The 22,959-nt window shown below is 40.5% G+C and overlaps 1 protein-coding gene across 6 annotated transcripts in view; it reads right to left on the bottom strand.

The window, feature by feature from the left end:
• IPCEF1 (interaction protein for cytohesin exchange factors 1) overlaps positions 1-22,959 on the bottom strand; it is a 202,049-nt gene that overhangs the window by 73,445 nt on the left and 105,645 nt on the right. For 5 of the 6 annotated variants that reach the window (XR_012517151.1, XM_074397235.1, XM_074397233.1 and 2 more), the window contains 2 exons: positions 20,851-20,890; positions 20,030-20,199 (listed from right to left, as the gene is read on the bottom strand). Coding sequence is in view for 5 of the 6 variants with exons in the window: in XM_074397235.1 (XP_074253336.1) it covers positions 20,030-20,199; positions 20,851-20,890 (210 nt within the window). In the remaining variant the exon portion in view is untranslated. The other variant, XM_074397237.1, reaches the window with a different exon arrangement.

Raw genomic sequence — 22,959 nt, 5'->3', positions numbered from 1 at the left:
GGGAGCATGCTTGGAATCCTTTTAAAAAATGTAATAATCTTGAGTAACACAGAATAAGACCTAACATTTATTGAGCACTAAGCATATGCCAGTGAGGCAGTACTATGATCACAGCCTTGAGAGGAAATGAATCCCATGCCAAGTGCCAGAGCCTAGAATGCCAAGCTAGGCTGGCATTAACATGGGAACCATCGTGTGCTATTAATAAAGAGCCAGGACTCAGACCAGGACCCAGCAACCAGTCGGCTAATTCTAAAGACGAGACTGAAGAAATTCTTCAGAGCTAAAACAGGCTCAGAAGCTGAAATTGGAGGAGGAAAGGATCTGCAGTCAACACACGGTACAGAAAAACAACCCTGGATTTGCAGTCAACGTCTCATTGCAACTCTGACATCCCAGGCAGACTACTTAACCTCCCTGAGTCACTGTCCTCACGGTGAATAAGCAGCTATAACCAGCTTCTCCAGAAGAAATGGAAATTAATATAGATGTGTGTAATAATGTTAAGATTTGTTAAAGCTGTAAAAAAAAAAAAAATCCAAGGTTTTATTATTAGTTTCAAGGAAAGCAGGAAAAGGGATTAAAAGAAAACAAAAGAGAAGGTATGACCCAGAAAAAAAATTAATGTAAAATAAGTTTGGTTTTTTTTTTTTGAGATGGAGCCTCACTCCAGCTTCTTGTCACCCAGGGTGGAGTGCAATGGCACTATCTCATCTCACTGCAACCTCTGCCTCCTGGGTTCAAGTGATTCTCCTGCCTCAGCCTCCCAAGTAGCTGGGGTTACAGGCACATGCTGCCATGCCCAGCTAAGTTTTGTATCTTTAGTAGAGACAGGGTTTCACCATATTGACCAGATGGGTCTCAAACTCTGGTCTCAAGTGATCTGCCCCATCAGCCTCCCAAAGTGCAAAATAAGCTTTGTGACTGACTGCGTTATAAGCTGAGCCCTCTGACTAGCTGTATCTGTGTCTCAGCTCTCCTCCCTTTTCTTTGCGTAACATTAATGGTCGAAAAACAACATTTTAGATTATTTGGAGAATAATAATGCTAGCGAACTCGCTATAGTCTCCAATATAGTCTCCATATTATTATTTGGAGAATAATAATGCTAGCGAACTCGCTATAGTCTCCATTATTAGGGTGTATTTTTACTAAAATATTGTCGCATTTCAGTTTAGCTAACAACACCCTATGAATAGAATTAGATTTAGATCCAGAGAGAGTTTTTTTCTTACAAACACCTAGAAATAGATACTCTACATAGACATTTGGCAAAAGTTTTTGGCTAGAAGAAAAGGCCCAATTTCCTACAGAACCCAGAGATTCTTGGCATTGATTATAAAAACAGATGGAAAGCATTGATTATGCTAATGATGATGATTCTGAGGATACTTAGGCTCGAACAGGGTGAAGAGGGGAGGGCTCTGTGATAAGATCACTTACTCCCAGTGACCCTGACACATGCCCTGTCCTTACCATCCAGGACACAATGGCAAGACTTCCTGCCACCAGCACCTGCATCTCCTTGTGAGAAAGCTTCTCTGGCTGCCCAATTCCACTCTTCCAGCTGTGTAGAGGTGCCCAGAGAGCATGGCCCCTGGGATGGGCTCTCAATCAGCGACTGATGGGACTTGGGGCAGAAATGCCACCAACTAGGCTGGATCTATGGCTCACACCTGTAATCCCAGCACTTAGAGAGACCAAGGCAGAAGGATCTCTTGAGGCTAGGAGTTCAAGACCAGCCTGGGCAACATAGTGAGACATCTCTCTAGAAAAACATACAAAAATTAGCAAAGCACAGCAATGTGCACCTGGAGCCTCAACTATGCAGGAAGCTGAGGGAGGAAGACTGCCTGATCCCCGGAGTTTGAAGTTATAGTGAGTTATGATCACACCACTGCACTCAAGCCTGGATGACAGTGAGACGTCATCTCTAAAAAAAAGAAAAATATACAAATAAATAAATAACTATCCCAGTTCCTTTTTCCCTTAGTGTGAAAACTCTGGAGTACGTGTTTTTCACAGACTCTCAGAGTTCCCCAGAAGAATGAAGTTTTGGTTGCCTACAGGGTTACCTACGCTGCTTACTACTGAGAACTTTCTAAACTAACTTTTCTACCCTCTCTCACTTCCCGTTTGCTTTCCACGTATCTCCTGGATCACTTCTCAGGTAAACTGCTTGCACCCAAATTCTCTTCTCAAGAATCTGCTTCTAGGAAACCTATACCAGGATGCTATTCCCCTCGCAGAAAACATTCCCACCCGTGAACAGCCCACCTGCTTAGCACAACAATCCCTCCTTATTATTTCCTCCTAAAAGTCAACCAAGCAGCCGGGTATGGTGGCTCATGCCTGTAATACCAGCACTTTGGGAGGCCAAGGCAGGTGGATCACCTGAGGTTGAGAGTTCAAGTCCACACTGATCAAACTGTAGAAACCCCATATCTACTAAAAATACAAAATAAGCTGGGCATGGTGGAGCATGCCTGTAATCCCAGCACCTTGGAAGGCCAAGGCAGGTGGATCACCTGAGGTTGAGAGTTCAAGTCCAGACTGATCAAATTGGAGAAACCCCGTCTCCACTAAAAATACAAAATAAGCTGGGCATGGTGGCGCATGCCCATAATCTCAGCTACTCAGGAGGCAGAAGAATCACTTGAATCTGGGAGGCAGAGGTTGTGGTGAACTGAGATCACACCTCTGCACTTCAGCTTAGGCAACAAGAGCGAAACTCTATCTTCAAAAAAAAAAAAAAAAAAAAGTGAACCAAGGATATGACTATCTCACTCTCATGTTAGGTCATGTTTAGGTGGTGACCAAGAAGTGGCTGGCATCCTGTTCTATGATTTGTAAGTCACCTCTCCTAGCTAGCCACTCACATTCTTTCCTTCTCTCCTTATGGAAAAGGAGGGAAAGGGCTCTGAAGTAAGGAGACCACTTGTAGCAAAATCATATTTTATGTGAAATTAAGTTACTAGTGAACTTTCAGGTAGTCTGACACACAAAGATAGTAATTACCTTCTGAAATGTAATTTTCAAAAATGATTAAGATGGAAACCTGAAAATTTAAAACAGTTTTTTGTGGTTGTTTAGCTTCTGCTCTGGCTCACCTCTGCCCTATTCCTTTGGAAGCCTGAAATTCACAAATGTGCTATTGCTTTCACACAGATACGCTGGTCTCTGCAGCAGCGTAGTCAAAAAAAGAAAGAAAAAGAAAGAAAGAAAGAAAGAAAGAAAGAAAGAAAGAAAGAAAGAAAGAAAGAGAGAGAGAGAAAGAAAGAAAAGAAAGAAAGAAAAACAATACATATGAAGGAAAGATTTTAAATGAATTGGAAGAAATTTCATAAAATCTCATCATTGTAGACTAAATTTTATCTCTTGCTATCTAATATATCTGTCATCCATGATTATCGCATAAATTGGGGAAGAATAGATAAAAGAGCAACATTGCAACATTTAAGAAAATTTATGCCGGGCGCAGTGGCTCATTCCTGTAATCCCAGCACTTTGGGAGGCCGAGATGGATGGATCAGCTGAGGTCAGGAGTTCAAGACCAGCCTGGCCACCATGGTGAAACCCCATCTCTACTAAAAATACCAAAAATTAGCTGGGTATGGTGGTGGGTACCTGCAGTCCCAGCTACTCAGGAGGCTGAGGCAGGAGAATCACTTGAACCTGGGAGGCAGAGTTTGCAGTGAGCCAAGCTTGCGCCACTGCATTCCAGCCTGGGTGATGGAGTGAGACTCTGTCTCAAAAAAAAGAAAAGAAAAATTTTAAATCAGTTGCATTCTCTTTCAATATCAGAGATTTAGAAGTAACAAAGATTAGGTTAATTCTTTCAAAACCACAGTCAGTACAACACATAATCTTGCCTTCATGCAATGTAAAGTCATCAAATACTTCAGGAACTTTCAAATCTCTTCGAGCTGTTTTTGTGAGTCTCATGTGTACTATTAAAATACACCACCACCACCACCACTAAGAAAATCCGGTTCAAAAATGGCAAAACACATTTCTCTCAAGAACATATGGAAATGGCCAATAAGCACATGGAAAAGTTGCTCACTGCCACTAGTCATAGGAAAAAGCAAATCAAAGCTACCGTGTGATGGTACCTCACACTCATTAGGATGGCTACTGTAAATAATTAATTAAACAAGCACTGGTGGCGATGTAGAGAAACCATAACCTTTGTGTGCTATTGTTGGGAGTGTAAAACAGTGTAGCTGCTATGCAAAACAGCATGGTAGTTCCTTGAAAAAATTAAGATTGAACTATCATATGATCCAGCAATTCCACCTCTAGGTATAAAACCAAGAGAACTGAAAGCAGGGTTTCAAAAAGCTATTTGTAGCCCCATGTTCAAGGCAGCATTATTCACAATAGCCAAAAGGTAGAAGCAACCCAAATATGAATGAATAAACATATGAATGAATGAACATATGAATGAATAAACAAATGTGGTACACACATCAATGGGATAGGATTCAGCTTAAAAAGAAAGAAAATTCTGAGGCCTGCTACCACATGGAGGAACCTTGAAGACATTATGCTAAGTGAAACAGGCCAGTCACAAAATTTGTGAGAGGGAACTACAGTAGCCAAATTCATAGGGACAGGGAGTAGCATGGTGGTTGCCAGGCACTGGGAGGAGAGGAATGGAGAGTTATTATTTAATAGGTACGGACTCTCAGTTTTGCAAGATGTAAAGAGCTCCGGAGATGGATGATGGCGATGGTTGCATAATTATAGGAACTTATTTAATGCCACTCAACTGTACCCTTAAAAATGGCTAAGATGCATGTGCAGAAAGCAGAAACAGGACCCCTTCCTGACACCTTACACCAAAATTAACTCCAGATGGATTAAAGACTTAAACATCAGACCTAATACCATAAAAACCTTAGAAGAAAATCTAGGCAAAACCATCCAGGACATAGGTGTAGGCAAGGACTTCATGACCAAAACACCAAAAGCAATGGCAACAAAAGCCAAAATAGACAAATGGGACCTAATCAAACTCCACAGCTTCTGCACGGCAAAAGAAACAGTCAGTAGAGTGAATCGGCAACCAACAGAATGGGAAAAAATTTTTGCAGTCTACCCATCTGACAAGGGGCTGATATCCAGAATTTACAAAGAACTAAAGCAGATCTACAAGAAAAAAACAAACAAGCCCATTCAAAAATGGGCAAAGGATATGAACAGATACTTTACAAAAGAAGACATACAGGAGGCCAACAAACATATGAAAAAATGCTCATCATCACTGGTCATCAGAGAAATGCAAATCAAAACCACATTGAGATACCATCTCACACCAGTTAGAATGGCGATCATTAAAAAATCGGGAAACAACAGATGCTGGAGAGGATGTGGAGAAATAGGAACACTTTTACACTGTTGGTGGGAATGTAAATTAATTCAACCATTGTGGAAGACAGTGTGGCGATTCCTCAAGGACCTAAAAATAGAAATCCCATTGGACCCAGCAATCCCATTACTGGGTATATATCCAAAGGATTATAAATCATTCTACTACAAGGACACGTGCACACGAATGTTCATTGCAGCACTGTTTACAATAGCAAAGACCTGGAACCAACCCAAATGCCCAACGATGATAGACTGGATAGGGAAAATGTGGTACATATACACCATGGAATATTATGCAGCCATCAAAAACGATGAGTTCACGTCCTTTATAGGGACATGGATGAACCTGGAAACCATCATTCTCAGCAAACTGACACAAGAGCAGAAAATCAAACACCGTATATTCTCGCTCATAGGCGGGTGTTGAACAATGAGAACACATGGACACAGGGAGGGGAGCACTACACACTGGGGTCTGTTGGGGGGAAATGGGGGAGGGGCGGGGGGTGGGGAGGTGGGAAGAGATAGCATGGGGAGAAATGACAGATACAGGTGAGGGGACGGAAGGCAGCAAAGCACACTGCCATGTGTGTACCTATGCAACAATCTTGCATGTTCATCACATGTACCCCAAAACCTAAAATGCAATTAAAAAAAAAAAAAAAAAAAAAAAAAAAAAAAAAAAAAAAAAAATGGCTAAGATGGTTAACTAAATTAAATTTTTTTCTAATTTTAAAGCTACAGCTCTGAACTCATTATTGTCAGTGAAGAATGAAAATGCATTTGCCAGGAGAGAGATCCAAGATGGCTGATCACTAGCAGCTCGGGATTGTAGCTCCTACTGAAAATGCAAAGAAGGAGAGGACGCCACACCTTCACATGAATTCTGGTTGCTCACGTACCAGGAGATTCCCAGCGGAGGAGCCCCACGGGTCGCCAGCACGACTCCTGTGACCGGCGAGGCGGTTTTGCCAGCGCCTCGGAGCGTCGGTTCTTGGTGCAGAGTCAGAAAGGCACCATCAATCTTAACGCCGCTGATTTGGTCGGTGCAGTGGGTTGCTCAGATTTCGGCGCTGAGAATCAATAAGTTGGACGTCCACTCAGAAACCCAATTACAAAGACAGTAATTATAAAGACCACAAATAGATAAATCTACAACGAAGGGAAGAAAACAGCCAAAAAAGGCTGAGAATACCCAAGATCAGAACGCCTCTCCCTCAGCAGGGGATCCCAGTTCCTCATCAGGAATGAAACAAGGCTTGATGGAGAACGAGTGGGTTCCAATTACAGAAGCAGGCTTCAAAATGTGGATAATAAGAAACTTCTGTGAATTAAAAGAACTTGTGCTAACACAATCTAAAGAAACTAAGAACTTTGAAAAAAGGTTTGACGAAATGTCAACAAGAATACAAAATTTAGAGAGGAAAATAAGTGAATTGATGGAACTGAAAAACACAATACGAGAACTACGTGAAGTATGCACAAGTTTTAACAGCCGAATTGATCAAGCAAAAGAAAGGATATCAGAGGTCGAAGACCAACTCAATGAAATAAAACTAGAAGACAAGATTAGAGAAAAAAGGATAAAAAGGAACGAGCAAAGTCTCCAAGAAATATGGGACTATGTGAAAAGACCTAATCTACGCTTGATAGGTGTACCTGAATGTGACGAAGAGAATGAATCCAAGCTGGAAAATATGCTTCAGGATGTTATTCAGGAAAATTTTCCCAACTTAGTAAGGCAGGATAATATTCAGCTCCAGGTAATACAGAGAACACCACAAAGATATTCCTCAAGAAGAGCAACTCCAAGACACATAATCGTCAGATTCACCAGGGTTGAAATGAAGGAGAAAATACTAAGGGCAGCCAGAGAGAAAGGTCAGGTTACCCACAAAGGGAAGCCTATCAGACTCACAGCAGATCTCTCAGCAGAAACCCTACAAGCCAGAAGAGAGTAGGGACCAATATTCAACATCCTTAAAGAAAAGAACTTTCAACCAAGAATTTCACATCCAGCCAAACTAAGCTTCCTAAGTGAAAGAAAAATAAAGTTTTTTGTGAACAAGCAAGCACTCAGAGAATTCATCACCACCAGGCCTGCTTTACAAGAGCTTCTGAAAGAACCACTACACATAGAAAGGAACAAACAGTATCAGCCTTTCTAAAAAATACCAAAAAGTAAAAAACATCAATATAATGAAGAATTTACATCAACTAATGGGCAAAATAGCCAGCTAACATTAAATGACAGTATTAAACTCACACATATCATTATTAATTCTAAATTTAAATTGACTGAATTCCTCAATTCAAAGACAGGCAATTTGGACAAAAAACTAAAACTGTATGCTGCATCCAGACCCATCTCACATTCAAGGATACACAAAGACTCAAAACAAAGGATGGAGAGAGACTTACCAACCAACCAGAGAGGAAAAATAAATAAATAAAAAGCAGAAGTTACAATTTTTGCCTCTGATAAAATAGTATTTAAAGCAACAAAGATCAAAAGAAGCAAAGAAGGACATTATATAATGATAAAAGAATCAATGCAACAATAAGAAGAGTTAAAGGTCCTAAATATACACGCACCCAGTACAGGAATACCCAGACATGCAAGACTTATAAAGAGACTTAGACTCCCACACAATAATAGTGGGAGACTTCAACATTAATATTAGACAGATCAATGAGACAGAAAATTAATAACGATATCCAGGACTTGAACTCAGATCTGGAACAAGTAAACATAATTAATATTTATAGAACTCTCCACTTTACACAGAATATACACTCTTATCAGTACCACATCATATCAACTTGGAAGTTTAAATGAAATGTTGGTTGGCTCCTTGTTTGTTGCTCTCTTCCCTCATTTTCTTTCATGTCTCCATTATTGGGGACAATTGTAGGCATACCCATATTTGGACTGCATTCTAGCCCGGGCAGCAAAGCAATACCCCCATTCTCTCTCCCTCTTCCTTTTTCTCTTTCTTCCTCTTCTTTGTTCTTTTTATTATTCTTTTTCTCAAAAAAAAAAAAGAAAAAAAAAAAAAAGAAAATGCATTTGCCGTGGTAAGTTTCACAAGATTCAAGGTGTGAAACCAGTGGCTGATGTGCTGTTAATGAGCACCACCTCTTTCTCAGGTAACAGACATCTATTCATGCTTCCGTTGAACAGACACAGAAGCGAGGCCCAGGGACGGTGGGTGGTTTTCTAAGGCTGCCTTTCTACTCCCTGTCCCTATGAATTTGACTGCCATAGTTCCCTCTCACAAATGGAATCCTACAGTATTTATCCTTTTGTGACTGGCCTGTTTTACTTAGCATAATGTCTTCAAGGTTCATCCATGTGGTAGCAGGTCTCAGAATTTTCTTCCTTTTTAAGTTGAATCCTATCCCATTGATGTGTGCACCACATTTCTTTATTCATTCAAGGAGCCTCAGCACCAGGGTAGAATCAGGGTAGAATTAAATTGGGTGCATTCTCTCTCAAGGGAATGTAGAGTCTACATTCTGAGTCCAGGGATACCTTCCCCTATAGCGTGCCCTTCTCTTGCATCTTTTTTAAAGACATTGTTTCAAACATGTTTCCTTAAATGCTGACTCCTTAGAGAAATATTAAATATTTTTTTAAACTTTCCACTGCATAGCTTCCTTTTGAAATCTTCTTGAAGCGTGCTCTATGGAAGATTAAACAAAGCAGCACAGTGACAGATGAATCTATCAGTTAAGCTTGTCTGCAGAGGTGGCTGGAAGCTGACCCTTAAAAGAGCTTGCACCAGGCAGATGATAAATCTTCAAATAAAGACTTCTCAGAAAAATCCTCAAACCTAATGAAAAGTTCAGCTCATCCCATGAGCCACTTCACATTCTGTTGCTTGGGAAATGTGCCCATACCCTCACCATTAATTCATTGTTACCTGAACTCTTCCTCCAGGGTAGGAAACTCTGTATTGACAAGCACCCAGTGTCTTCTAGTCCATTTCCTTATCACGTGGCTTAAAATCATCATTTACATGGGATCAGTAGGTGTATTCCTGGACTCTCCTCCACAGGACAGGTCATAGTCACTGAGAGAAACCATTCCCGGTGTCTGCAAATTCCTAGCACAATTCTTCTGCATCCTAAAATCTCAATACTGAGGCAAATGTATTGCTTTTCTTTGTACACATTCCTTTGATTTTTTCTTTTTCTTTTTTTTTTTTTTTTTTTTTGAGATGGAGTTTCGCTCTTGTTACCCAGGCTGGAGTGCAATGGCGCGATCTCGGCTCACCGCAACCTCCGCCTCCTGGGTTCAAGCAATTCTCCTGCCTCAGCCTCCTGAGTAGCTGGGATTACAGGCACACGCCACCATGCCCAGCTAATGTTTTTGTATTTTTAGTAGAGACGGGGTTTCACCATGTTGACCAGGATGGTCTCAATCTCTTGACCTTGTGATCCACCCGCCTCGGCCTCCCAAAGTGCTGGGATTACAGGCTTGAGCCACCGCGCCTGGCTCCTTTGATTTTTTAAATATTGCTTTTAGCTGCATTCAATCTTCTCAAAGTAGCTTTGAATTATGTAGAGACAGTGTTCTTGGTCAACTGTTATTTGCAAGAAAATGGATGCACAGACATTTGCATCACTGACTTAGAGGTACAAGACCTCGTAATAAAGCAGGTATCATTTGTCCCTTATACCATGTGGTCAAAATCCACCTTACTGACTGCTTGCTTGAAGAATGATTAAATTATATGCACATATACATATCTATGTATGTCTATACACATGTGTATCTCTATACATGTTAATATTTATGCCACATATATCTATATATGTGTTGATATTTATACTTATACATTTATTCACTATAAATATCAATTCAATACATATCAATTTATATTTAAGTTAGTGTGTGTGTGCACTTATGTACTCTATTTCCTATTAACTATTTTAAATGATTTTAGGATAAAAGGCATTTTTTATTTTACATGCTATGCATTGACAAATGAACTATCATATATTCATGTATAATTCTTACAGCCATTAGAAACAATGTGGATATACATGCATCAACATGGAAATCTGTTTGTTTCTATGTATTGCTTCATGAGAAAATCAAGTCACAACCACATCATACATAATATAATTTTATTTTTGGAAAACATAGAAATGATACTTGGAAACACATACATGAAAATGTTTATAGTCACACCATGGTAGTAGGAGCCTGTATTATCTTAATTCATTTATTTCTGTTTGCCTCCATGTGTGTCTTCTTTTTTTATTTCACTTACTTCGATTTTCAAATGTTTCCTATGAGCACATACTACTGTATAATCTTTTTTACATTTTTAATTTTAATTTTTAGTTGTTGTTTAAGAGATGTGGTCTCTCCATGTTGACCAAGCTGGTCTCAAACTTCTGGCCTCAAGTGATCCTCCCATCTCAGCTTCCCAAAGTGCTGGGATTACTGGAGTGAGCCACCACACCAAGCCCTATCGTATAATCTTTAAAAGCATTTTTCACTTACTTTAAATTTCCGAAAAGCAAGATGTTGGATTCTATGTTTTTCATTGTTTTATTTTAAAGAAGTTGTCGAAACACCAACAAAAGTACTATGTGCTGTCCACCAGAGAAAAGACGGAGACTGTGTCCCTTGAGCGGGCATGTCACTGCTGTGAGCTAAGAAGACTATCCTCTAAAATACCCCAACCACGGCAGTCACTCTGGCAATGCCCACGCATATCACTGCCCTCTGAGAACAAAACAGAAGAAACCAACATTTCCTAACTCTTGCTGTTTCACTACTAATTTTGAAAAGTTTGGAAAGTATTTAAAGGAAAACAACATTGGCAACATGAGCAATTGTTCCCACATTATATGGAGTCAGCAACAAGAAGTTATTGAGAACTGCCTATCCCAACTACAGATAATGCGACCATGAAGCTACGATGGGGAACCACTATTTTAGAAATACATTTAAGGATCTACAAAGGAAAATAATTGTTAGAACACAATGATACATTATAGACAGTAAATAAACCAAATGCCCAATTAAAAAATCATTTCTAGCCAAGCACGGTGGCTCATGCCTGTAATCTCAGCACTTTGGGAGGCCGAGGTGGGCGGATTACAAGGTCAGGAGTTCGAGACCAGCCTGGCCAATATGATGAAACCCTGTCTGTACTACAAATAAAAAAATTAGCTGGGCATGGTGGTGGGCGCCTGTAGTCCAAGCTACTCGGGAGGTTGAGGCAGAAGAATCACTTCAACCCAGGAGGCAGAGCTTGCAGTGAGCCGAGATCACGCTACTGCACTCCAGCCTGGGAAACTCCGTCTCAAAAAATAATAATAATAATTTCCACGCATGTGAAATTAGAATGTCAAAAGTAACAGAATTAAAGAAAGTCCTCAATCATTCTCACATTTAGGTTCTCAAATGTTAACCGAGCAAGCATTTTTACCCCTTTGATCCGTGAGTCATTGTCTTGAGGTAAACCAGTCACCTACAGCTGCTGAAATGTCATGTTTTGCCCTGTCTAGACATGTCAACATTCCACCTTCTCATTCTCCTGGATAATACAAATTCTGCGAACATACATTAGCCAAAAGTTCATCAATTTCACATAATTACTTTGAATTGTCTTCACTAAAGAATTTTTTTTTTTTTTGAGACACAGTCTCACTCTGTAGCCCAGGCTGGAGTGCAGTGGCATGATGTCAGCTCACCTCTGCCTCCCAGGTTCAAGTGATTATCTTGCCTCAGTCTCCCTAATAGGTGGGACTACAGGCACAGCCACCTTGCCCGGCTAATTTTTATATTTTTAGTAGAGAACAGGTTTTGCCATGTTGACCAGGCTAATCTCGAACTCCTGACCTTCAGTGATCCGCCCACCTCAGCCACCCAAAGTGCTGGGACTACAGGCATGAGTCACAACACCCAGCCTTGAAGAAACATTTCAAAACATTGGAATTTTGTTTGGGATACACTCAGAGGCTGGTATTTGGCTAAGACAATAAATATGGAGTTCAAATAAATTAAAAGCCCATAATTCTCATTTTGGTAGAAGTCTGGGAATATGCCAGTGTTCAATAATAATGCTAAATTTAATTAGTTGATTCATACAACTAATTAATTAAGTAATATAAAAATTGAGCAATTCCTTCAAAAAATACTGGCACATACTCTGTACCTACCAGCTTCTAGGATACGGAGACAGAGTTTAAATCAGAATACATCCTCTGCTGCTTACGTTGTAGTGGGGGAAGAAAGAATATAATAAGCTATGACTAATGTATTCATAAATTCTTATATAACTTTCTTTGACTCTATAGTAAACTCACTCAGACATTTTCCAAAATGTATGCTAATCTGTGACTACTGATGAAAGCTCAGAAGACTTAATGTCATTTTCCTAGGGAAAATTAATCCATTCTTTATTTTTCTTGAGCTGAAAAAAAAGGTACTCTGTATTTACTGAAACTTTCAGAATAGTTGTCTCAGGAAAAGAGAAAATTTTGACTTTCAAGTCATGTTTTCTACAAGCGTAAATTCTGCCCAACATAAAAAGTGATTAGATCTTCACTATAGAGATTCTCATAAAACTGATTTCAAGAAATATACCTTCCAGCCTGGTGCAATGGCTCACACCTGTAATCCCAACACTTCAGGAGGCCGAAGCAGGTGGATCACAAGGTCAGGAGTTTGAGAACTGCCTGACCAACATGATGAACCAGTCTCTACTAAAAAATATAAAAATTAGCTGGGTGTGGTGGCGTGCACCTGTAATTCCAGCTACTTGGGCGGCTGAGGCAGGAGAATTGCTCGAACCTAAGAGGCGGAGATTGTAGTGAGCTGAGATCGCACCACTGCACTTTAGCCTAGGCAACAGAGGGATACTCCATCTCAAAAAAAAAAGAAAAAAGATAAGAAAAGAAATATACCTTCCAAAGCTAAGATCTTCTGAAATTCACTTTAAATTACACATGCAGCTAGAGATAGAACACACCTCATGCAAACAGTTACTTCGATCCCCAGAAATGCAAGACCTTTACCATTCAGACAGTAAAGGAGACACACAATCACAATTGCACAGACACACTGGATTCTCAAAGAACTTTAAAGCCTCTGTAATATGTACTAAACTAGATATTAACCTACAAACCTCTTCAGTTTGCATAAGGTTTTTATGAAATATAGTTGAGTGATTCACTTTTTCTGGTAGAGACCCAGAGGCCCCAAGGCTTCCTTGAACTGGTGATGCAATGGCACAAATGGTGTCAGTAAATGAAAACTAAAAAACACAAGTATCTAGTAATTTTATACAAGGAAACAATGTACAAAACTAAAATAAACCCAAAATGTAAGCAACAATGAAGCTAAGTGAAATTCCACACTTCTTAGTCACAAACTCTTTGTCCCTCAATTTTCATCTTAATTTCCCAGTCTCCCCAGGCTCTAAAACTTGGAATCATGCTTATTTTAGCCTCAAATTGTTTGTGTCTTATATCCAAGTACTCTTTATACCTTGCCCCTTTTAATTAGAATAGTGTGTCCTAAATTCTCACTGCCAGCTCTCTAGTCCAGGAACTCATATCTGAACGCCTGCATTTTCTCACCATCTCCTAACTGTCCTCTGGAAGCTCCCTTGCCCTCCAACGCATCCAATTTATTGCTGCTAGGTTAATATTTTTCTCATGTTAATTTCACAGGCTCACCTTCTGGTTCAATTTGATCCTACTGCCTGCTGGATCAAATCCACATTCCTACACTGTCACTACATGTCTCAGTCCCCCATACACTGGACCTAAGTCACCTCTAAATGGAGAAGTGATGTAGCCTGGGGAAAAGAGCCTGGCTTTGTTGTTGGAGAACCTTCTTTTTTTTTTTTTTTTTTTTTTTTTCAGACAAGTCTCGCTCTATCGCCAGGCTGGAATGCAGTGGCTCGATCCCCACTCGGCGCAACTTCTGTTTTCCAGTATCAAGCAATTCCCTGCTTCAGCCTCCCGAGTAGCTGGGACTACAGGCATGCACCACCACACCTGGCTAATTTTTTGTATTTTTCGTAGAGACGGGGTTTCACCATGTTGACCAGGATGGTCTCAATCTCTTGACCTCATGATCCGCCCGCCTCTGCCTCCCAAAGTGCTGGGATTACAGGCATGAGCTACCGTGCCTGGCCAAGGAGAACCTTTGTTTTAAATCCCAGCTCTACTGTTTACTCCTTATGAGACTTTGAGCAAGTTACTTAAATTCCCTGAGCCTCAGTAAACTGTCTTGAAAAATGGGAATAATAAAATCTGTCTTGCTTCACTCTTACAAGAATTCAGTATAATCGCTAACACAAGTTGGCACAACTTATTTATATTTTCATTCCTTTGTTCACATTAGTCCCCAGAATGTGCCTCTCCCGCCTCTGCTCCTCAAAGATCCTAATGATGTGTTAGCACCATGGAAATAGCCATGCAGGACCTATTTGGAACCACGGGGCCTTTCTAGCAAATCCCAGATTGCTCCTTTTCCCATATCTGTTTTTAAGAACAGAGGTGGAAATCTTTTCCTGGAAAACTATTTTCTGTCAAAACTAGTCCTTATGCATTATTCCATTTCTCGAAATCCCCATGGGTAATATAAATACTGAAGATTCTTAATTCTTATTTATGAAATCAAGAACTATTAATTGAATTCCTATTAACTGTCAGACATGAAGTAAGTTGCTGAAGATATACCCATGGTCATGTCCTACAGAATGATGATCAATTATGGAAAACAGCAAGTCTGACAAGCAAGTACCCGAAAAATAGGACAAGTATGATAGTATGAAAAGTATAGGCCAAGTGAGGTGGCTCACACCTGTAATCCCAGCACTTTGGGAGGCTGGGGTGAGATCACTTGAGGTCAAGAGTTCGAGACCAGCCTGACCAACATAGTGAACCTCATCTCTACTAAAAACTCAAAAATTAGCCGGGCATGACGGCACACACCTGTAATCCCAGCTACTCAAGGAGGCTGAGGCATGACAATTGTTTGAACCTGGGAAGCAGAGGTTACACTGAGCCAAGATTGTACCACCATACTCCAGACTGAGCAATAGAGCATGACTCCAAGGAAGGAAAGAAGAAAGAAAGGAAGGAATGAAGGGAGGGAAGGAGAGAGATAGGGAGGTAGGGAGGGAGGGAGAGAGGGAGGTAGGGAGGGAGGGAGAGAGGGAGGTAGGGAAGGAGGGAGAGAGGGAGGTAAGGAGGGACGGGAAAGGAGGGAGGGAGGGAAGGAGGGAGGGAGGGAGGGAGGGAGGAAGGAAGGAAGGAAGGAAGGAAGGAAGGAAGGAAGGAAGGAAGGAAGGACGGAAGGAAGGAAGGAAGGAAAAGAAAGGAAAGTATAGGCCACTCAGGGAGCAGAGAGAGAGCCAAATTTAGGTCAGAGAAGGTAAGTGCCTGCAGAAGAAGGTTATTTCAGCTAAAATTTGACCTTTGAGGAGGAATAAGCATGACGGAATTGGATTGGAGAAAAGCATCAGGGCATGGAGACAGCATTTTCTGAGCAGAGAAATAGCATATGCGAAGGCTTAAAGAGAGCCAGCCCATGTTCTAACAGGAATTAAAAGAAGTGCCATCTTTAAATGGCTTGGGCTGGCAAGTGTGAGGAAGTAGGAAGGGTTACCAGGTAAGGTGAATCCCACAAGCCAGGAAGTGAGTTTGTACTTTCTCCTAAGGGCAAGGGAAAACAAAACTGTGGATTTAAAATCCGACACTTTACCAGCCTGGATTTCTATGGCTGTTAAACTTGCATATGGCTTTGTAGGACTTGGCGAGCAATCTCGTGTGCTGTGTCACACTCTAAGCACATAACATGTGGTGTGAAAAATGGCAGATGAGCCTCTGGACTTGACCTTTCTCAGTGAATTCTGGGTAGTACAGTTTGAAGCAGCATCGTGTGGTGAAAGAAAAAGGTAGACCATGCATCAGTGACTGGGTAACAACAGCACAAAACAGGAGAGAGGTGAGGCTGGTGTGGTCTTTCTCAGATAGAGTCAGGAAATGAGAGAGAGAAGCAAAGGGATTCAATGACAATGAGATCACACGTGATTTCAAAGGAGAATTGCCCTAAATTTCATTTCTAGAGCTGTTTTCTCACAATTCTGTTGAAGGCAGAAAACAGGGCAGTCTTGGCTGGGCACGGTGGCTCAGACCTGTAATCACAGCACTTTGGGAGGCCGAGGCAGGCAAATCACGAGGTCAAGAGATCAAGACCATGCTGGCCAACATGGTGAAACCCCATCTCTACTAAAAACACAGAAATTAGCTGGGCATGGTGGCACATGCCTGTAGTCCCAGTCGGGAAGCTGAGGCAGAAAATCACTTGAACCCAGGAGGCAAAGGTTGTAGGGAGCAGAGATCACGCCACTCCACTCCAGCCTGATGACAGAATCAGACCCCATCTCAAAAAAAAAAGGAAAACAGGGCAGTCTTAATTGTGTCACGTATCCTGGCCCCAGAGGGACTCAGGCTGGCATGTTGCAAGTCATGGGCTTGGGAGTCCAAGGGGCCTAAATGTGAATCTGTTTTCTTCCACTTACTACTGTGTGACTTGGGATGATTTACACAATCTCTCTGTATTTCAGTCTATCCCACTGTCAAAATGTGGAGACAGTTACTACCTCTCAGGGTGTTTTTGAGGAGTAAATGAGAGCATATATGCAAGGTACCTAGAAGCAGTGATCCCTCGGCATAGGGTAGACAGTAACAGGTGGCTCTTCCTAAGATGCTATAGACTCTGCTACCTCTCAGCTTTAGGCTACATAAGAAAGTGTAGGGACTGGGCTGGTCCTACCCCAAGGTTAAGGAACATGGAAGGTAGAACGAGAATTCTGCTCTTAGGTGCTTAGGCTTAGGTGCTTTGAGAGGGACTTCGTTGAATCTGAATTATTTTAAATGGCAGAAAGTAAACAAAGCTTCTTGGCTTGACAGGACATGCTTGGCTCTTATTTCACAGTTGATATCCACACACACAACAGGAATATGACTGCTTATTAAGCATTCATTGAGTAGCCTTTCCCACCTCCCAATAAACATATAATTAAGATTCAGGGCCTTTAGGGGGGCAGGGAATAGAGAGGAAGAGAGAGGGAGAATTCCTCTACATACCATTAGTTTTACAACCATTAGTTTGCATACCATTAATTTGATCCTATAGTTCCCTAGCCAGATAATGGCAAGCTTATTCTCTATTCAATGCTGCTAATCTAACTGTATTCAAGTACATGCTTTGCAACCTGAATACTGCTTTCTGTGTTGCTGTGAAAGCAAGCCAGGGCAGGAATGCGTGAGTGTATCTGAGGCTCTGTCCTTTTCCTCTTTCTAGCCTAGTCTGTCAACACTGCTGCTCCTTGTGGAAGCATGAAGTTCCTAATGCCTAACATAGGTAACTCATAGCTCCTCTAAGAGCATCATAAGCTGAATGAGCTGATGGGGCTAAGCCAGCCCAATCTGGCAGCCTGTGTGGTTCAGAAGGACTTCCTTTAAATTCTGTGAAGACAGGGACAGCACCCAGAACATATGTGCTGAATAATTTGACTGCCTGAGAGGATGAACGTCCTGCTTCTGTCTGAGCTTTACGACTTTCCGAAGACATGCCAAGCTCCATCAGCATCCAATCTTTCCACAGCCTCGGGAAATTCTCTGACCACTATTAATTAGCAGTCAATCAGTAGGTTCACCCATGTTATAAAAGATGTGGAGGACTATCACTTGCCATAACTACCCAAAAAACAAGAGCCTGAAATAATATGAAACAAGAAAGAGACATTTACATTCACCTCAATTCCTCTTAAGAAGAAAGATGTATTTGTTTAGGGAAACTCTCTTACAATAGAAGGCAAGACTGCAGACCCAGGTTGCCTCAATTTGGGTAAAACTCTTCGTGCTAGACATGATGAAGAATGTATTCAGGAGGGGAGAAGAAAAGAGGAAAGGATGACAGTGGAAAACTGCACACCCTGACAGTGACTTTTTGTGAATCCCTTAAATTTTTGATAAAGTCGTAATAATGCACCAAATGCTTGGGGGAAAAGTATCTATTTTTACGGAACCCAAAGAGGAGCTTTGTGCCACATTTTGCATGAGGTGAACCTGAAGCAATAGCTTGGGAGCAGAAGAGCAGAGAGGAGTGTGCTTATTCCAAGCACTGGAATTGGATTTGGGTTCGGTTTAACCAAATCTTTAATGAACAGGGCCCAGAGGTATGTGAGTAACAAAAATTTCTGATTAGCAGCCAGTGGATGTAAATTTATCAAATAAAAATTTGGCCCACAAACAATTTGCAGTATTTACTTTGCATTTATAAAGTTACATGATGGACAGCTCTGTTGCTTAAATGATGGGCATGCCCAAGTCGTTTCACAAGAGGAATGTCACATAAAAAAGAACTTCCTGGCCGGGTGTGGTGGCTCATGCCTGTAATCCCAGCACTTCGGGAGGCCGAGGCGGGCGGATCATGAGGTCAAGAGATCATGACCATCCTGGCCAACATCATAAAACTCCATCTCTACTAAAAATACAAAAATTAGCTGGGCATGGTGGTGTGTGCCTGTAATCCCAGCTACTTGGGAGGCTGAGGTAGAAGAATCGCTTGAACCCTAGAGGTGGAGATTGCAGTGAGCTGAGATCACGCCACTGCTCTCCAGCCTGGCAACAGAGCGAGATTCCATCTCAAAAAAAAAAAAAAAAAAAAAAATTCTTGGCTTATAAGCAGCTCTTAAGCACTTTTCACTTAATTGATTAACGGCCATCCAATGGTGATCTTCACAGTACCACAAAGAGACTCACACTCTCCTGAGAACAGCAATCAAACCTCACTGGGGCTTGTTGAGAGCATTTCTCCTTGGAAATGTCTCCTCATTCAACATTCAACAACATGATCATTTTCAACATGACCCAGGCCATGAAAGATCAGCACGCTCCTTAACAATAACTTTATTTCCAGCCATTTTCAACAGAAAACTAACTGGGATGCAGACCATAGCAGTATCCTGACTTTTAAAGGAATAAACTAGGCAACTGTCTTTTTCCATGTTGTCTGAGCATGACTAGCATAATGCTATCACAGATCACATCGGAGGACAAGAGGTGACAGTCACCAGTGCAGAGCTGGCATATGGGTCAGTGATTCCAAACCAAACCCTCTGATAAAGGTCAGAGGGAAAGAAGGGGGAGAATAAAGTAAAGGAGGAGAAACGGAAAAAGCTTCTCTGAACTGAATCAACTGACACCCTTGTAGGTCATGAAGCTGAGTCTCCTTTTAGTAGAGAGACCTTAACCATGTAAAGCTGCCATGTTAAGTGATGCCCACATAAATCCTGAAATGATTAGAATCCCTCGTGAAGTAGTAACATTAATAACAGAACTTAAAAGTCTCCTTTAGCAGGCATGTAAATGTCAACTCTCCCTCCTCCCCAACCGAAGAGTAATCAAACAGGATGGTTTTCTTCTCCATAAAACACAACAGAATAACCTACATACCTACTGGACCAGAAGTGCTTTCTATAAATTATTTACTCCGTTCCGATTCCCAGAAAACAAAATTAACTTTCCCATAGGGATCACCTGATGTCTTTACGTTACCCCTCGGGAAAAGAGGCTGGGACCAGGCGGAAGAAAGCAGACTCACCATTTGATTGGTATACCAGTACAGTGACGACCCCTTCAGCATCACCCAGAACTTTTTCCATTTGTTGCTTAGGAAACTTCCCTTTTCCTTTTTCTTATACAGCCACCCTTGGCAGTCAGCGTGGCCCAGATCTTTACACGATATCCTCCTCCGGCTCATTGTGAGAAAACCTGCAATGATTACATGAAGAGGTAGACAAAGTATCACCCTGATTTGATAGGTAAAGTGTTAACCCCGCTTTACGTGACACAGTGAAAGGCAACTTTTAATTGCCTACCCCTGGGGGACTTGGATTTATGCAAAGCCAATGCAAAAAAAAAAAAAAAAAAAAGTCTGTTTTATTTTTAAACATTCATTTGATGCTCAGAAGGTATAAGATACAGCCAAAGAAACAGCGCAGCGAGACTAACATGCAAGTATTCGTCTAAGAATAGTATTCACCAAGAATAAGTTGAAAATAATTAAAATCGTAAGACTGGCAGGCATATCCGTGCAGGAACGTAGCTCCTCTCAACAATAACAGCAGTAGTTATGCAATAGATGGTGAAGGGTTAATGCCCACCTCAAAACACAGCTACTTCCCGATTCACTGCCAGTTTTTCTAAGCTCTTTCGACACACCACGAGGGATTAATCCAAATGACGAGCGTATCATCATTTCTTAAAATCGATTCAACAATAACCAAAAATTTATTCTGCCATTCACTCCTCATACTAGCATTAAGACAGACAAAAATCTGATCCCAAGGAAGGCATCCGGAGAAAAGCCACACTCAACGCACACAGAAAGGGTTTATAAAGAAACAAAAGAGATCTAATTACCTTGAGTTTTCCTCCTCGGCTTCTGACGCAAGGGAACCTCCTGAAAATGCAGGAAGGAAAGAAAAGAGGAAATTTCTGATTGTGTTGTAACATTTGTAAAGAGAGAAGGAGGGAGGAGGTGGCAGTGTTTATGAGCAGGATGGAATCTAAAAAAAAAAAAACTCTCCAGGCAGAGCTAACGGGGAGCTACCAGCTGAGGCACAAAATGTGCTAATTAGAATCAATATACATTGAGCTGAACCTGAAAAAAGAATGTCACAGAGCACAGAGCATTTATCACAAATGTTTCCTGTTCCCACCCACGGGCTGCTCTCTCACTACTACTTTAGTTATGATAGCACAGTGTTCACGGAAGTTTTCGAAATCAAAAAATATTTCCCCTTTTATATTTTTGTGAGAGAAGGAAAAATATATCTGGTTTCTTCTGCAATTTTGAAATAACAATGATTACTCAGATAAACCTGGAAGACAATTGTTACAATCTCAAAACATTACAGAATCACTTGAACTATTATAATAGTTCATAGTCCTGCTACCACATAGGGTTACACCTAAACCACATGAATTAAATATCCCAGAAAATGAAATTCCACAACCTCTTTTAGTGAGAGCTCACTAGTAATCAACCCTCCTTATCAGGAAACTTTTACTTACAGACAAATTAAAATTTGTTATTCTGTCTTTAAATATCTCTGAATATTTCTCACATTTTATGGAAGACAAATTAGTTACCACCTACTATTCTGTGCTAGCTCTTCAAATCTTCAAATCACACATAAGACAACATACATGAAATATATGTTTTCTCCTAACAATACATTTTAAGCAAGCATAGAATCAAACTACCAGCAAAAATGGAAAATATTTTAAATGCTTTCAAATATTTGTGTGTGTGTGTGTGTGTGTGTGTGTGTGCATGCGTGTGTGCATGCATGCATGCATGTGTGTATGTGTGTAGAAAGATAAAAAAAAATTTGGCTTGAAGTTTTATTTGTTTTTTTGTTTACAAATATGTAAGTCAAATTGATTTAAGTTTAAAAGACTTCGCCTTTTCTGTTAACAGGTAGAGAACTCAGGGGGAAAAGTATGACATTGAAAAGCAGTTCTAAAATGTGGTATTCATGCTTAGCACAGCATTTTATAATGTTTTTTCTAGAGGTGCCTGGCTTATATTCTACATATCTAACTGTTGATCTTGCAGTGCTTGTATATGGTTCTACTGTATGTTTGAAGAAGGAATATAACATGGTGAAAGTATTTAAATCCAGAGGCCTGGAATCAATTCCTGGCTATTATAATTAGTAGCTGTGTTGTCCAAGAAAATAGCCCTCTCTGAATCTGCTTCTTCATTTATAAAATGATGATATTGGTAATCATTTTAATCCTATAGGTCTTACAAAGATTTGGCAAGATTTATTTGTGAAAATCCTCTGAGAATTAAACAACATTCCTTTATGTGAGTACATGTAATATAATATTATATTGTTGAGATAAACTAATACTTATGTCTAGTAAACAGAAAAAGAATCCTAATTTTTATAATAAGTATGATTTCTATTTCCTTCAGCACCTATAATGAAGCTAAAGTGTTTAAATTGTATTTCCTAAGAGATATAGATCCCAAGAAATACTGCAATGACATTTCATCTGACAAATGTTAGAGTAAAATTTATTCTTCCCAAAATTAATCTTCCATAAAGATGGCAATAATTGCCTTAATTTTTAAGCAAATATAGACATGTTATAATCATGGCACGTCACTAAAATCCAGGCATGTTATCATGAAAAGGACGTTGTCTCAGCCGCACTTCACAATTCTCTCTCCCACTGACCTGTCTTGTGGCCTAAAGTTCCAACCATTCCCTCAAATCATCCCCCATGACTTTTTTGGATATGACCATTCTCTGAGATCAGTAAAACCCAACTAGTACCTATAGACAAAAATATTTTTGCACAAATATGTATATTATTTGAGTGGCTAAATTTTAGTTGAGAACCAGGACTCAAGACAAAGAAGAGAATAAGTAAATTTAGATGACGGGCAGGATTTGGGAACTCTGGGGTCCAGGAGTTCCTAGGGAGCACTTAAGACAAACCAAGAGCCAGGAG

Source organism: Saimiri boliviensis, chromosome 4, assembly GCF_048565385.1.
Source record: "Saimiri boliviensis isolate mSaiBol1 chromosome 4, mSaiBol1.pri, whole genome shotgun sequence".
NCBI classification, from domain to species: Eukaryota; Metazoa; Chordata; class Mammalia; order Primates; family Cebidae; genus Saimiri; species Saimiri boliviensis.
The sequence above is the reverse complement of the archived record's forward strand: the minus strand, read 5'-3'. Positions and strand labels throughout refer to the sequence as shown.